This window comes from Cyprinus carpio, chromosome A24, assembly GCF_018340385.1.
Source record: "Cyprinus carpio isolate SPL01 chromosome A24, ASM1834038v1, whole genome shotgun sequence".
NCBI lineage: Eukaryota > Metazoa > Chordata > Actinopteri > Cypriniformes > Cyprinidae > Cyprinus > Cyprinus carpio.
Window position 1 is genome coordinate 21,876,598 of NC_056595.1, and position 13,843 is coordinate 21,890,440.

The 13,843-nt window shown below is 38.9% G+C and overlaps 1 protein-coding gene across 1 annotated transcript in view; it reads right to left on the minus strand.

The window, feature by feature from the left end:
- LOC109079578 (guanine nucleotide-binding protein G(olf) subunit alpha-like) overlaps window positions 1-8,095 on the minus strand; it is a 30,572-nt gene extending 22,477 nt beyond the window's left edge. The window contains exon 1 of the mRNA XM_042714685.1: window positions 7,466-8,095. Within this exon, the coding sequence (XP_042570619.1) occupies window positions 7,466-7,823 (358 nt within the window). The 5' untranslated portion in view covers window positions 7,824-8,095. The remainder of the gene's footprint in view (window positions 1-7,465) is intronic.
- Window positions 8,096-13,843: the final 5,748 nt, after the last annotated feature.

Here is a 13,843-nt window from a genome sequence, read left to right on the forward strand (position 1 = left end):
CTCCTTTCAATAGAGTTTTTATACCTATTGAATATTTTATATGGCATTAAATACAGTGTTATATTCTTTTAACGAAGCCTCAAAATCAAATTTCCTGGAGAATTCTGAAAAGGAATATAACTGACCATTGTCATTTATCAACTGATTAACAGAGTATGTGTTATTGAAATACCATCTCTCAAAAAATAATGATTTATTTCTGTAAACAATACTCTGATTATTCCAAACAAAACAACGGCGAGGTGAAAAATTGTGTTTGTAAACTAGTAACCATGACAATAAAGCCTGTTGGTGAAATTTTGCTTATTTAACAAAATAAAATAAATTAATTAATAATAATAATTTAAAAATAAAATTAGGAAATGTGTTCCATATAGATTTAGTGTTTTTAACAAATCTTTTCAACCAATTTACTTTTAATACATGGTTAAAGAGGGTGAAGTCAACAACTTCAAGACCTCCATCACTAATCTTATTTCTTAGAACCTCCTTTTTAACTTTGTGTGATTTATTTTTCCATATGAATTATATAATAATTTATCCAAAAAGACACATGATGACTTAGGACAATCCATTACAGAGAGGAGATAAGAGACTCTTGATAGACCCTCTGCCTTTGACAATAAGACTCGACCAGTGAGAGACAAATCTCTTGCTAGCCAAGATTTAAACTTCATTCTAATCATGTCTTTAATAGGACTGAGATTAAGTTCTGAAAGAACCATGTTCGAATTTAAAGATATTTTTACACCCAAATAATTAATTAGTTCTTTAAGCTGAATTCCACAAATTGCTGTTTTATCTACATTTTTTATTGACAATATCTCACATTTTGAAATATTAAGAGATAGGCCAGACACTTGAGAAAAATCTTAAATTATCTCCATTGCTTTAGGAACCTCTGATTGATCTTTTAAGAAAAGCGTGGTATCGTCTGCGTATTGGGAGATTTTTATTTCTTTGTCATGGATTCTAATACCTTTAAACACATTGTTTGTATATCGAAAATTTAGGCATTGTTCCAGATATAAGTTTGACACAGCTACTTCCTCTTACATACAAAGTATTTACTGCATTGATAAAATAATTATTAAAATCAAAGTAATCGATCATCACGATCATCATATAATTAGAATATCATCAAAAAGTTGATTTATTTCATCAATTTCATTCAAAAAGTGAAACTTGTATATTATATTCATTCATTACACACAGACTGATATATTTCAAATGTTTATTTCTTTTAATTTTGATGATTTTAACTAACAACTAAGGAAAATCCCAAATTCAGTATCTCAGAAAATTAGAATATAAATTAAGACCAATACTAAGAAATGATTTTTAGAAATCTTGGCCAACTAAAAAGTATAAAAATGAAAAGTATGAGCATGTACAGCACTCGATACTTAGTTGGGGCTCCTTTTGCCTGAATTACTGCAGCAATGCGGCGTGGCATGGAGTCGATCAGTCTGTGGCACTGCTCAGGTGTTATGAGAGCCCAGGTTGCTCTGATAGTGGCCTTCAGCTCTTCTGCATTCTTGGGTCTGGCATATCGCATCTTCCTCTTCACAATACCCCATAGATTTTCTATGGGGTTAAGGTCAGGCGACTTTGCTGGCCAATTAAGAACAGGGATATCATGGTCCTTAAACCAGGTACTGGAAGCTTTGGCACTGTGTGCTGGGGCCAAGTCCTGTTGGAAAATGAAATCTGCATCTCCATAAAGTTGGTCAGCAGCAGGAAGGATGAAGTGCTCTAAAACTTCCTGGTATACGGCTGCGTTGACCTTGGACCTCAGAAAACACAGTGGACCAACACCAGCAGATGGCATGGCACCCCAAACCATCACTGACTGTGGAAACTTTGCACTGGACCTACAGTAGGGCTGGGAGATATATCAAATGATATGATCATGTGTATCTAGTCAGTAAAGGCGATTCATCTTCGATAATGAACGCGATATTGCGTACCTTGTCAGTGAACTACGGCTCTGTCTATTAAATGGCGCTCCATTTGAAAGCAGGTGATGGCGATTTAGATACGCATGATCATATCGTTCAATATATCTCCCAGCCCTAACTGGACCTTAAGCAATGTGAATTGTGTGCCTCTCCTCTCTTCCTGCAGACTCTGGGACCCTGATATCCAAAGGAAATGCAAAATTTACTTTAATCAGAGAACATAACTTTGGACTACTCAGCAGCAGTCCAGTCCTTTTTGAAGTGAGACACTTCTGACGCTGTCTTTTGTTCAAGAGTGGCTTGACACAAGGAATGTGACAGCTGAAACCCATGTCTTGCCTATGTCTTTGTGTAGTGGTTCTTGAAGCACTGACTCCAGCTGCAGTCTACTCTTTGTGAATCTCCCCCACATTTTTGAATGGGTTTTGTTTCACAATCCTCTCCAGGGTGCGGTTATCCCTATTGCTTGTACACTTTTTTCTATCACATCTTTTCCTTCCCTTCGCCTCTCTGTTAATGTGCTTGGACACAGAGCTCTGTGAACAGCCAGCCTCTTTTGCAATGACCTTTTGTGTCTTGCCCTCCTTGTGCAAGGTGTCAATGGTCGTCTTTTGGACAACTGTCAATTCAGCAGTCTTTCCCCATGATTGTGTAACCTACAGAACTAGACTGAGAGACCATTTAAAGGTTTTGCAGGTGTTTTGAGTTAATTAACTGATTAGAGTGTGGCACCAGGTGTCTTCAATATCGAACCTTTTCACAATATTCTAATTTTCTGAGATACTGAATTTGAGATTTTCCTTAGTTGTCAGTTATAAACATCAAAATTAAAAGAAATAAACATTTGAAATATATCAGTCTGTGTGTAATGAATAAATTTAATATACAAGTTTCACTTTTTGAATGGAATTAGTGAAATAAATCAACTTTTCTATTCTAATTATATGACCAGCACCTGTAGATGTATCTAAAATGAACTGCTCTAAGTCTGAAGAAACCATCCAAAGGTCAATGCGGGATTATAATGAAAAATGTTTGTTGCTCCAGGTAAATTGCTTAGTTTAAGGGTTTTTTTACCCTCCAAATATCAATTAATTCAAGACTATAACTTAAATATAAGAGGTCACTAGACTCACTGTTCACTCTAGGAGGAAATCTATCCATGGAACCATTCATGACCAAATTAAAGTCACCACCAATAATTAATTTTGCATTAGGGTTGAATCTCATGGTAGAATTGACATAATTTTCAATTTCACCTAATAACAAAGTGTTTGCATCTTTTGAACTATACCCATAAACATTAACAATAATGAATTTACAGTCATTCATATCAATCAGTAATATTAACCAATGACCTTTAGAGTCCCCTTTGCTCCACACACATTTTCCATGGAAAGTGTTTTTCCAAAATTAAAATCCTCAGGGCATGAATGAGTCTCTTGAATGAAAATTAAGTCACTTTTGAATTCTTTGCAAAAAAGAAAAAAAGCTTTTCTTTTAACAAAGTTCCTAAGACCTCTAGCATTAATAGAACATAACTTTGCGAGTTCAGGTTCCTTTTGACTTCCATCGTAGGAAAAGAAATACTATGGAAGTCAATGGGAACCACCAACTGTTTGATTACCAGCAATCTTCAGAATATCTTATTTTATGTTCAACATGAGAAAGCAACTCTTACAGGTTTGGAACGACAAGAGGGTGAGTAAATGATGACAGAATTTTCATTTTTTGGTGAACTATACCTTTAAGTAACTGTGGTAAACCATGAAATATGCACCATCCTTGCAAATACATTTAAACATGGATTCAAATTATGAAGAAAAATGTAAAAGCATTTTTCCAAGCATATCAACTGAGATATGCAAGGTCAAAATATCTAAGAAAATGTCTCCTAGTGGCTCAAATGGGTATGACAGTATAGAAAACAGATGTTTTTGTGGTTTAGGTATTTTAAATGACATTAAGATTTAGAAATTTAGTGTTGTTGTAAAATAATATAACAATATATTTATGCAAATGTAAAAAATTATATAAATGTAGGCAAAAAAAATAAAAAATACTTTAGGCCCAACTACTTTAGGTTAGGAAGTCAACAAAAAAAGACGACAATATTTCAACATTGCAGAAGCATCATGTGAAGTATTGTTCATACAGAAACCACTCTGTAGAAATTTTATAATATCTCATAATTTATGTGTGATAGTTGTGCTCCGCTTTGAAGGTCTGAATTCCTGTCTGAATTATTGTTTTCAAAATAATTCACACCTGATAACATTATTAGTTTATGTAAGCCCTACTTTAACATCTAAACAAGTTTATATAGATACATATTAAACCAATTTTAATCAAACTTCTCTCATAATCTAGAAGTATTCAAAAACTACTGCAATTTTTCGCAGAATATCGATAGGTACCAATTTGTTTCACTGCACTAAACTATATGGAAGAGTTTTTGGCAAAATTGTTGATGTTTGTATTTACTCGAGAACAAAATCTACATGTATGTTTCTGGCCTAAAGCTCAAATCTTTCAAAACAACAGACCATATTGCATAATGCTATCATTACAATTAGCTAGCCATATGCAGTTAGGGCCACGCTAGAGCCAAAGTACACATTCAGTAAATGATAAAACCTTTTTACAGGGTGACAAAGTTCAGTTTACAGACCACATACAATTCACATTGCAATGCTACAGAAAGGAGAAATACCAGCTTGTGTGAAAGCATGACAACCTTTTGTTTTCGCCCCAAAAGGATTCCCTACATGGTACAACCATAATCAAACTATTCAACACTTATAGAAGGAACTAAACAAACACCCCTTTTGGCTATTCACGGTGAGGCATCCATTACAACAGACAAAACATGTGCTATATTTTAATATAGGTCAGTTAAAACTATTTTTGTGCTTTCATTAAATATAAGCTACAAGTCATGTTATTTTAATTATAGCCCATGGGCAAAAAATACCTGTTACCTCTACTAAAAGGAAATGATATTCGCTTTAGGGCTGTGTTATCTACTACTTGATATGCCACATATTTAAGTAGTTACAGTACAACGATGTGTCATTCTTCTGAACTAAATATAACTGTACCATAAAGCTTCAAGATAACTCAGCGAGATCCTCAATTAAAGTTAATTTATAAGCCACATCTTGGATGACTTCTCTCTCTTTATAATTCTATTATTCATTTCTAAAAACTGACAACATCTACAGCCAAGGTTGCTTAATCTGCCTTTATGTAATTTCAGTTTCATAACACTGAAGTAAAACCAGACATCCTTAGATTAATACAAGAAAATAAATAAATGTAGAAAAATAGGAATGCGCAAAGGTCTGAAATGCCACTCTGTGTTTATCTTCGGCCAGCTATGCCTGAGTTCAACTGAGTCATGTGCCAGTAAACCATGCAAATTTGCTCGCTCTTTATATATATCTCCAAACCATTGCTGGATTCTGAATTTGGTAGATCAGACCAGAGGAACAGTTCACCAGTTCAGTATTGCTTTTTCAAGTGAAAAAAGTTGTCTTGTCTGAATCAGGAGAGAAATACACACAGATCAAGTACTGTTCTAAAACAGTTCTTAACAAATATGTGGGTGTATTTTGATGTGAGAGGACAACAGGGGATGGACTTTTTCACTGGAGGAAGCATTATTATGGATTATGGACTGGTATTTTCACCAGAAGCAAGGGTTTAAAATTAAAACGTCTTAATGATGTATTTATTTCTTATAAACACGCAGTTTTTCGCTACACAGGATGTTAACTGATGGACTGGAGTGGTGTGGATTACTTGTGGATTATTGTGATGTTTTTATCAGCTGTTTGGACTCTCATTCTGATGGCACCCATTCACTACAGAGTATATTATTTTTCAGCAAATGTTCATATATTTTGGGGTAAACCATTCCTTTAACAAGGCCTCTGACTTTCTTTATATCAAGTGCCTTATGATTTATCAGCATAAAAGATTACGGAACAATTGTAAATTCCCAGTGTGGATTAAGAAGTCAGCAGTTCATCATGTTATCAGAAGCAAAGGACAATAAATGAATGAAATCAAATGACAGGAAGTCTAATACCTTTAGTCTTAATGACTCATGCCTTTGGAAACAGGTATCCACACAAATGATTTCAGTACACAATCAGCACAGACATCACTTAGCAACATACCACACTTTACAATCCAGTACTAAAGACATATCTGTAAAACTGATCTTTAGATACAGGAAGATGCTTTACAGCATTTAAAACAGCTGTACAGAGTCAAATTAGGTAATCATGTTTAATTTCATACTGTTCAGTAATTTTCTGTAAAGTGTTATTTAAAATCAAATGTGCATGTGTGTAGTTCAGCAGGTTGTCTAGCTGGTTTCCAGCATAAAACTAAATGACTATCAGGATGTTTGCGTGAGCTCTCAGTGTCCCAGAGGTCAAAGTAATAGACTCTTTTACTATGACTTAGTATCTTATCAAAGCATCATGTCTTGGCTGATATCTCACTCACTTACATCATCACCAGATCCATTAATTGTCTATGGAAAGAGAATAATATACTTTTTCATATTTATTTGACATTTTTCTTATATTTAATGGCCCAAGACTGCAAATACTACGTATAAACAGATAACCTAAATTAAAAATACATATAAAATAATGCATGCTTAAATCATTTTTCTTGAAGCCTGAACATATGGACGTATTATTATTATAGAAGTATTCTTAATGCCTTGTAATATGTGTAACAATGCATTATATCTTTTATATTTTGTAATAAATAATTGTAACCATGGTTATTATTAGGGGTGTGACAAGACACTTATCCCATGAGACGAGACGAGACACGAGACTGGGTTCACGAGACGAGATTTTTAGACATTTTTAAAGAAATCCTCAGTGATGAAAAATATAGGGGAAAATTTTCTTTTATTCAACCGAAAAACACAAAATGCAAAATATGTAGGTGCATTTTGAAATCAACTTGTACTTTATGAAATTAAACTTCTATTTTAATTAAATTATATGCAGCAATGAACAACATGTAAACTAAAGCTGCACAATTCTGGATAAATTGAGAATCATGTTTATATATATTTTCACACATTCAGTTTTACTACTCAAATCTCATTGTTTGGATACACTTCCACTTTGTCATAATTTATTTTGTCAAAAGAAAATTATTATTATATTTACTGATATGAAAATATCCATAATTCATAATGTTTTTATTGTTGTAGTCTAATAATTTAGTTATTTGTCGAAAGCAGAAATAAAAGCAGCATATTGGTACATGCAAAAATGTAATCATTAAAATAATCACTGATTCACCTCTAAATGTGGAGTAGCTATGAGGCCTTATGAATGTACTGAGAATATATAAATATTCACCTTTCAAGTAGTTGCTAGCGTACATTTTAGCACGGCTATATCACATTTTCAATAATACAGCTATGATAATAAGAAGAAGAAAGCCACCATACAGTATGCACCCACCTAAGAGCAGCAGCCGATGCGTCTGTTTATATTCCCGTTTGAGTTCCTTCAAGACCCTGTCAATGTTCTTACTGACTTTCTTGGCCTCCTTCTCCTCCACCACCACCTGTTTGTCCCAGTTCATTTGTTTCTGGGCGCTGCTGGGAGTCTGGAGCAGCTGCAGCCTCCTCTTTCCTCCTCCTCCTCCTCCGTTCTGGATGAGCGCTCTGTCCGCGTCGCCACGGCGGAGCTCCCCGGCCGGGATCTTGCCGGCGTCCCCGGCGCGTAAAGGGGAGGTGGATGATGTCTTCCCTCTGTTCCCCCCAGAGTCCTCGTCTCGCTGCCTGGAGCACCGCACGCATGACGGCATCATCATCATCCCGGGATCCGGAGGCTGGTGATCTGACTCCGAGTTGGCGTTGGAAATGGATCCACTGAGGTCCCCAAACAAGCGGGGACGCAGACTGTAACACAGTTATTTGAGCATAAATACACAACAAACGCTCTATTCCCAGTGATTTAACGCATCATCACATGAGCTGATAGCACACGGTGCATTTCCCAGCCATGCGTAATCCCAAAATGATGCTCTTGTATTTACAACATGTCATTTTGTGTTTTCTTACAGTCCAACCTACGCGCAGTAGTCGGTGATCACCTGACATATGCCTGTGCTGACAGTGCGGGTCCACCTTACCGTAAAGAAACCAAAAGCCCAACCACACAAAATCAGTGGACACATATGGGGTCATCTAGGTGCGTTTTTGCTCATGTATTGGGTGATTTGTGCTTTTAGAGCCCCGTTGAGGGTTCTGGATGGATCGTAGTCTAGACTATTTGAGCATGGAGACTGCCTTACACTCCTGAGACCCTACAGACTCACTAATGAGACATTTAATGAGCGCACACGATGTATTCCGAGTATGGAACAGTATAATAACAAAAGTGAATCTCTAACAATGTGACTGTAATAAGTGATCCGTTTGATTGTCTATAAGACGTCATAATAAAAATGAAGTACTGTAAAAGTTTTTTAGAAGTTTTTTACAAGGAAATGCTACTACAGTCTTTCTACTTAAATGTTGCACCTTTTAATAAATGTTACTTGCCGTTTCTCTGTTATTATAAGTTAAATTGAGCTATTTCTGTGTAAAATGTTTCTAAACCGTTTCCAGTGTGCATTTACAGTAGCATTTTCCATAACTGTAAAGAAAAATTACATGTAATCATTTAGCAGACGCTTTTATCCAAAGTGACTTACTAATGAGGGTAAATAGATAAAAAAGTGTAACAGACGGTATTTTAAATTTAATCACTGAAGTACACTAAAAAATAATGGAGAAATAATTTTCACTCAGACAAGTAAATTTCCCAGATAGGGCTATTGACATACAAACGACACGGAACATGAATTAAAAGTTGTTGTTTTTAAGTAAAATACAAAAAAAAAAAAAAAAAGTTAAATGTACTACAGTTGTTTAAACAATTTTTACAGTGTATTGTGACATTTTTAAACGCCGATTTACCAGTAATGACTATGGTCATATGTGTGTGATTTGTAGTGAAAATTTGTTTTATTAAAAACGTGTCAAATATGATACACCTTTATATGCTTTAAAAAGAACAGCCATTTGTGTGGTCGAAAAATACTGGTTTTATTGAAAGATTTTGGGGCCCTCTATAGGTCGAAGTAAATAGAGTCGGTGACTAACAATATGCTGCATTAATGATGTCTTTGGTTATAAAACATTCAGATAAGAGAGTTACAGATCTGTACTTGATATTACTAAATATTTTTGAGGAGGAGATGGAGGAGAATGTGAACATGATCTGTAATGTGTAAATGTAGCCTACATAAATCAACAACTATTTGAATTTCAATAAAGTAATACATTTTATTTGCTTTAATTTGTTCATCTACAGTTATGAAGGCACTTCCATATGACCCTAAACTGAATTTTGTTGTCTTCTTCATACATCTTGTATGAAATGTCTATACATGTCAGTCTATCTGTGCATCTCCGCAGGATCTGCAAGAAGAGTTTCTGAATGATGTCATCGTTTCTTCTTTTGTGAATTCTGTAGCACTTTCACACCAATCCTCAGGAACATCAACAAAACTGCAAAGACAAAGAGCAAAACATAATTCAACAACCAAAACTATGCATTTGTCCATGTTAATGTCAATTATACCTAAATAGCATATGTTAATATTGTATATATATATATTTTTTTTGTCTTATTAAGGATATCTGGGAAGTCTTTTTTAATGAAAATTTTGGAATGAATAAAAAAAATCCCTGCCTCGCTCCTGCCATGAGTCCAGCTGGCATAATCTTCCACCAACTCAAAAATCTCACTCCCATTAGAGCAGTCAGTGATCCACAGGTGCCTTCAAATATAAAATCAAATCCCATTAATGTCATTTATGATCCTTATTCATTTTAATAAATTGTGAGTTTGTGTATATAATGCTTCTAGAAACAGAAACAGTGACTTACCCAGTGAAACCCAGATATCTTTGTCATGCTTTGACATCTGATGAGCACCAACAAATGCTGCAATGCCAAACATCAGCCCAGCAACCAGAGACATAACACTACCTGCGGCCGGAAGCGGAACATGAGACATCTGGCCATATTAGGAAGTTCCGGTAAAGTTCAGGTAAAGGTGCGTTGACAAAAAAAATATGAGCTTCTGTTATAACAAAGTGCATTACAGTTTGTTGACAAAAACATTAAAGTTGTACACTCGCTACATTTATACGGTTAAAATTTTCTTAAGAAATTTATATTTTCATTCTTTTGAATTTATACTGAATTATTTGAAATGTGTTTAACATAAACTGGCTACTTAAAAACTAAACCAGAATACTAAACATAGCTGTTTGTTTGTTGTTTGGATGAGATCTTTACCAGCTTTAACATAACCAACAATCCCTAAAAAGAAGTCTATCGCAAGACATCTGGGGAGGGGGGAAGGTGCACCTGGGGTGGCCAGCCAAATTTCAGGGGGGGCCGGTGTCACCCCTGGCCACCACGTAGACACGCCTCTGCATAGTGTACCTGAGTGCCGCGCGCTATTTCGCTTAGATTTCATGAACTGAAAAAATGCTATCAAGGTATGGAACGGCCGGGACCACAGCATCTCGTTCCCTATTCAGGGAACCGTGGTTACATACGTAACCGAGATGTTCCCTTTCATAGGTCACTTCGATGCTGCGGTGACGTCACCGTATGGGAACCCTATACCATTATGCCTGACGTACCTGATAGTTGGGATCCAAGGAAAGCATCTGCTCAAGCCGAGAGAACCTGGGAGCCAGGAGCCGTCCTCACATCCAGACTGTAAAACTTGATAAAACTGCTCGGTGAGGACCATCCTGCTGCAGCACAGATATCATCCATAGAAGATCCACTGAGAAAAGCTTGTGATGAACCCACTGCTCTTGTGGAATGAGCTCTAATTCCTAAGGGCGAAGTGAGTCCGTGCGCCTCATAGGCTAAATATATTGCCTCCACCAACCAATGGGACATGCGTTGTTTTGTGACAGCATGGCCTCTATTCTTATGTCCAAAACAGACAAACAGCTGGTCAGACTCACGCCATGGAGCTGTTCGATCAACATAAGTCTTTAGCGCTCTGACAGGGCAAAGACTCAGATCTCCTAACCCCGCCTCTGCAGGGGGTAAAGCTTCCAAGACCACTTGTTGAAAGTGAAAGGGGTTCGAGGCGACCTTAGGGACATAATTAGGCCTCGTTCGCAGCAATACTTTCACAAACCCTGGTGCAAAGTCCATGCACGAGGGCGAAACAGAAAGAGCCTGTAAATCCCCAACTCTTTTGAGGGAGGATAAAGCCACAAGAAGAACGGTCTTTAAAGTCAGGATTTTTTCCGAATACAGTTTACAAGTGCTCGAACGGATGTCCTGATAGACCTTGCAACACAATGGATGAATCCCATGAAGGAACTAGTGGATAGATCCCAGGCCTTAGCCGTCGCGAACCCTGTATAAAGCGAGAGACCAGCGGGTGACGGCCCACTGAAGCACCATCTATATATATTTGGTTAGCTGAAATGGCCACGTAAACTTTAAGAGTGGCTGGTGTTACTCCATCAGAAAAACTGTCTTGAAGAAACTCCAGTACTGAAGCCACGGGGCAGTAAACCGGATCCATATTACGAATTCCACACCAGGCAGTAAACAGTTTCCATTTGAAAGCATATAAGCGTCTCGTAGAAGCTGCCCTAGAATTCATTATAGTCTCGGAGGTTCCAACTGAAAGACCGGGACATATTAACTCACTCCGCTCAGAGGCCACGCCCACAGCTTCGATAGATCTGCCCTTGGGTGCCAAATCATCCCTCGTGCTTGCGATAGTAAGTCCTGTCTGAGGGGAATCTCCCACAGAGAGCCCGCTAGCAGACTGACGAGATCCGCAAACCACGGCTGTGTGGGCCACCACGGAGCCACCAACAGCAGCTGCTCCACTCTGTCCAGTCGTATCCTGAAAACACAGCTGGAATTAGTCGAATTGGAGGAAAAGCATATAAGCTGGTACTGGGCCAATCATGAGCTAACGCATCCAAGCCTAGTGGCGATGAAGGGCATAGGGAGAACAACAGCGGGCAATGCGTAGTCCTGCTCGACGCAAATAAGTCCACTTTTGCTTCTCCAAATACTCGCCATATAAGGCTCACCATTTGGGGGTGCAACCAAGTCTGTCTGGAGAGCAAATCCGCTCCGAAGTTCAAGTGCCCGGGGACATAAATCACTCGGATCGACAGAAATCTGTTCTGAGACCAAAGAGGAATATTCCTCGCCAGCCTGCACAGGGGGTGAGAGCGTTATCCTCCCTGATGATTCAGATACGACATAACCGCTATGTTGTCTGAGCTGGCTAGTACATGACGGCCGATCAGCAGATTCGAGAAATACTGGAGAGCAAGAAAAACCACCAGTGATTCCAACCTGTTTATATGCCAGCAGCGTTGTGTCGCCGTCCATACTCCATAAGCTGGGTGTCCTTGACAAACAGCTCCCCAACCGGTCAAAGACGCGTCCGTCGTGACAGTCTCGCGGGAAGCACAAATCCCCCAGCCGAACTCCAGTTAGAAGGAATTTGGCTGACATCCACTGTTTTTTTTATATAACACACCTCCGTGTCACCAAAATCGTCCGATGCAGAAAACAACGGGGTGAAATGTTTTGGCTTTTCGTCCACCACTGAAATGGGTGCATATGAAGTAAGCCCAGATGGATTACAGGGGATGCCGCTGCCATTAGACCCAAAAGTCTGAGGCACAAACTCACCGTCACTGCACGACCTGAGAGGGGTGTACTTCTTCTATAGCCCCTTTGCTCAGCAGAGCTGACATCTCTTGCCGCAGCACCACAATTTCCTTTGGCTTCACAACTGTGGGAAGAATTCTGCGGAAAGGAGGCGGGCCTTTTCGAAACTGAATGGTGTATCCATGACGAATTGTCCATAACACCCATTGTGAAATGCCGGGCAAGCGTTTCCACGTGGCCCAGAATAACGTCAGTGGTTTCAAGGTCTCCGCTTGCTGCAGCGTTTCCATATGCATTAAAATGTCCGGGCACGAAAGGCTCACGGTGTCCATAAGCAAGGGAAGCGCATGCGTCAAAGTCGTTGCGTTTCGTTGTGTATAATCCTGAAGCGTGTCCACGGCAGGAATTAATCCAACATGATGAACATCGGGCTCCGCCGCTAGCGAAAATGTGGCAGCTGTGTGAGCCGTCATAAATGGGCCATCTTTGCCAGACCCTTGGGCCGTACCTCGAATTCTGAAGGCTGAATTGTGCAGAGTGTCTGAGGGGGCGCTCGATGTGGTAGCTCGATCCAGCGCTGCTCGAGGCGCCTTTTGCGGTAAGACAGTCAATATTTGAGCGTTGGGACTGTAGTGAGAGGGTTGGATGCACATTAGCGGTCCAACAGTGCTCTGTAGTGGAGGGCACAATCCCTGGCAAACAGCGAGGGTATCAGGAACTGCTGTTAGGGGCCTGAGGACGAGAGTCATTAGCCGTCAAGCTCAGGTCGAACCTTTTTCGCTGTCGGTGGAAAAACCCTAGGACCCCAATCTTTACGAAGGGGTGCCATAGGTGAAGGCTCTTCTCATGAGGTGACCCGTTGGCGCTGAGAGGAAGTTGAGCGTGACCAGGTTGGCGCCTGACGTCGTTCAGTCTCCCTGGGCCTGCGAGGAATCAGCTGGCGGAAGGCGGCTGATTGCTGTTTCGCTGCCCTAAACTTTTCCACCACCGAAGTGACCGCCTCTCCAAACAGACCGTCCTTAGAAATAGGGGCGTCCATGAGAAAAGATTTGTCCTTTTCTTTAATGTCGGCGAGATTAAGCCAAAGGTGGCGCTCAACCGTAAT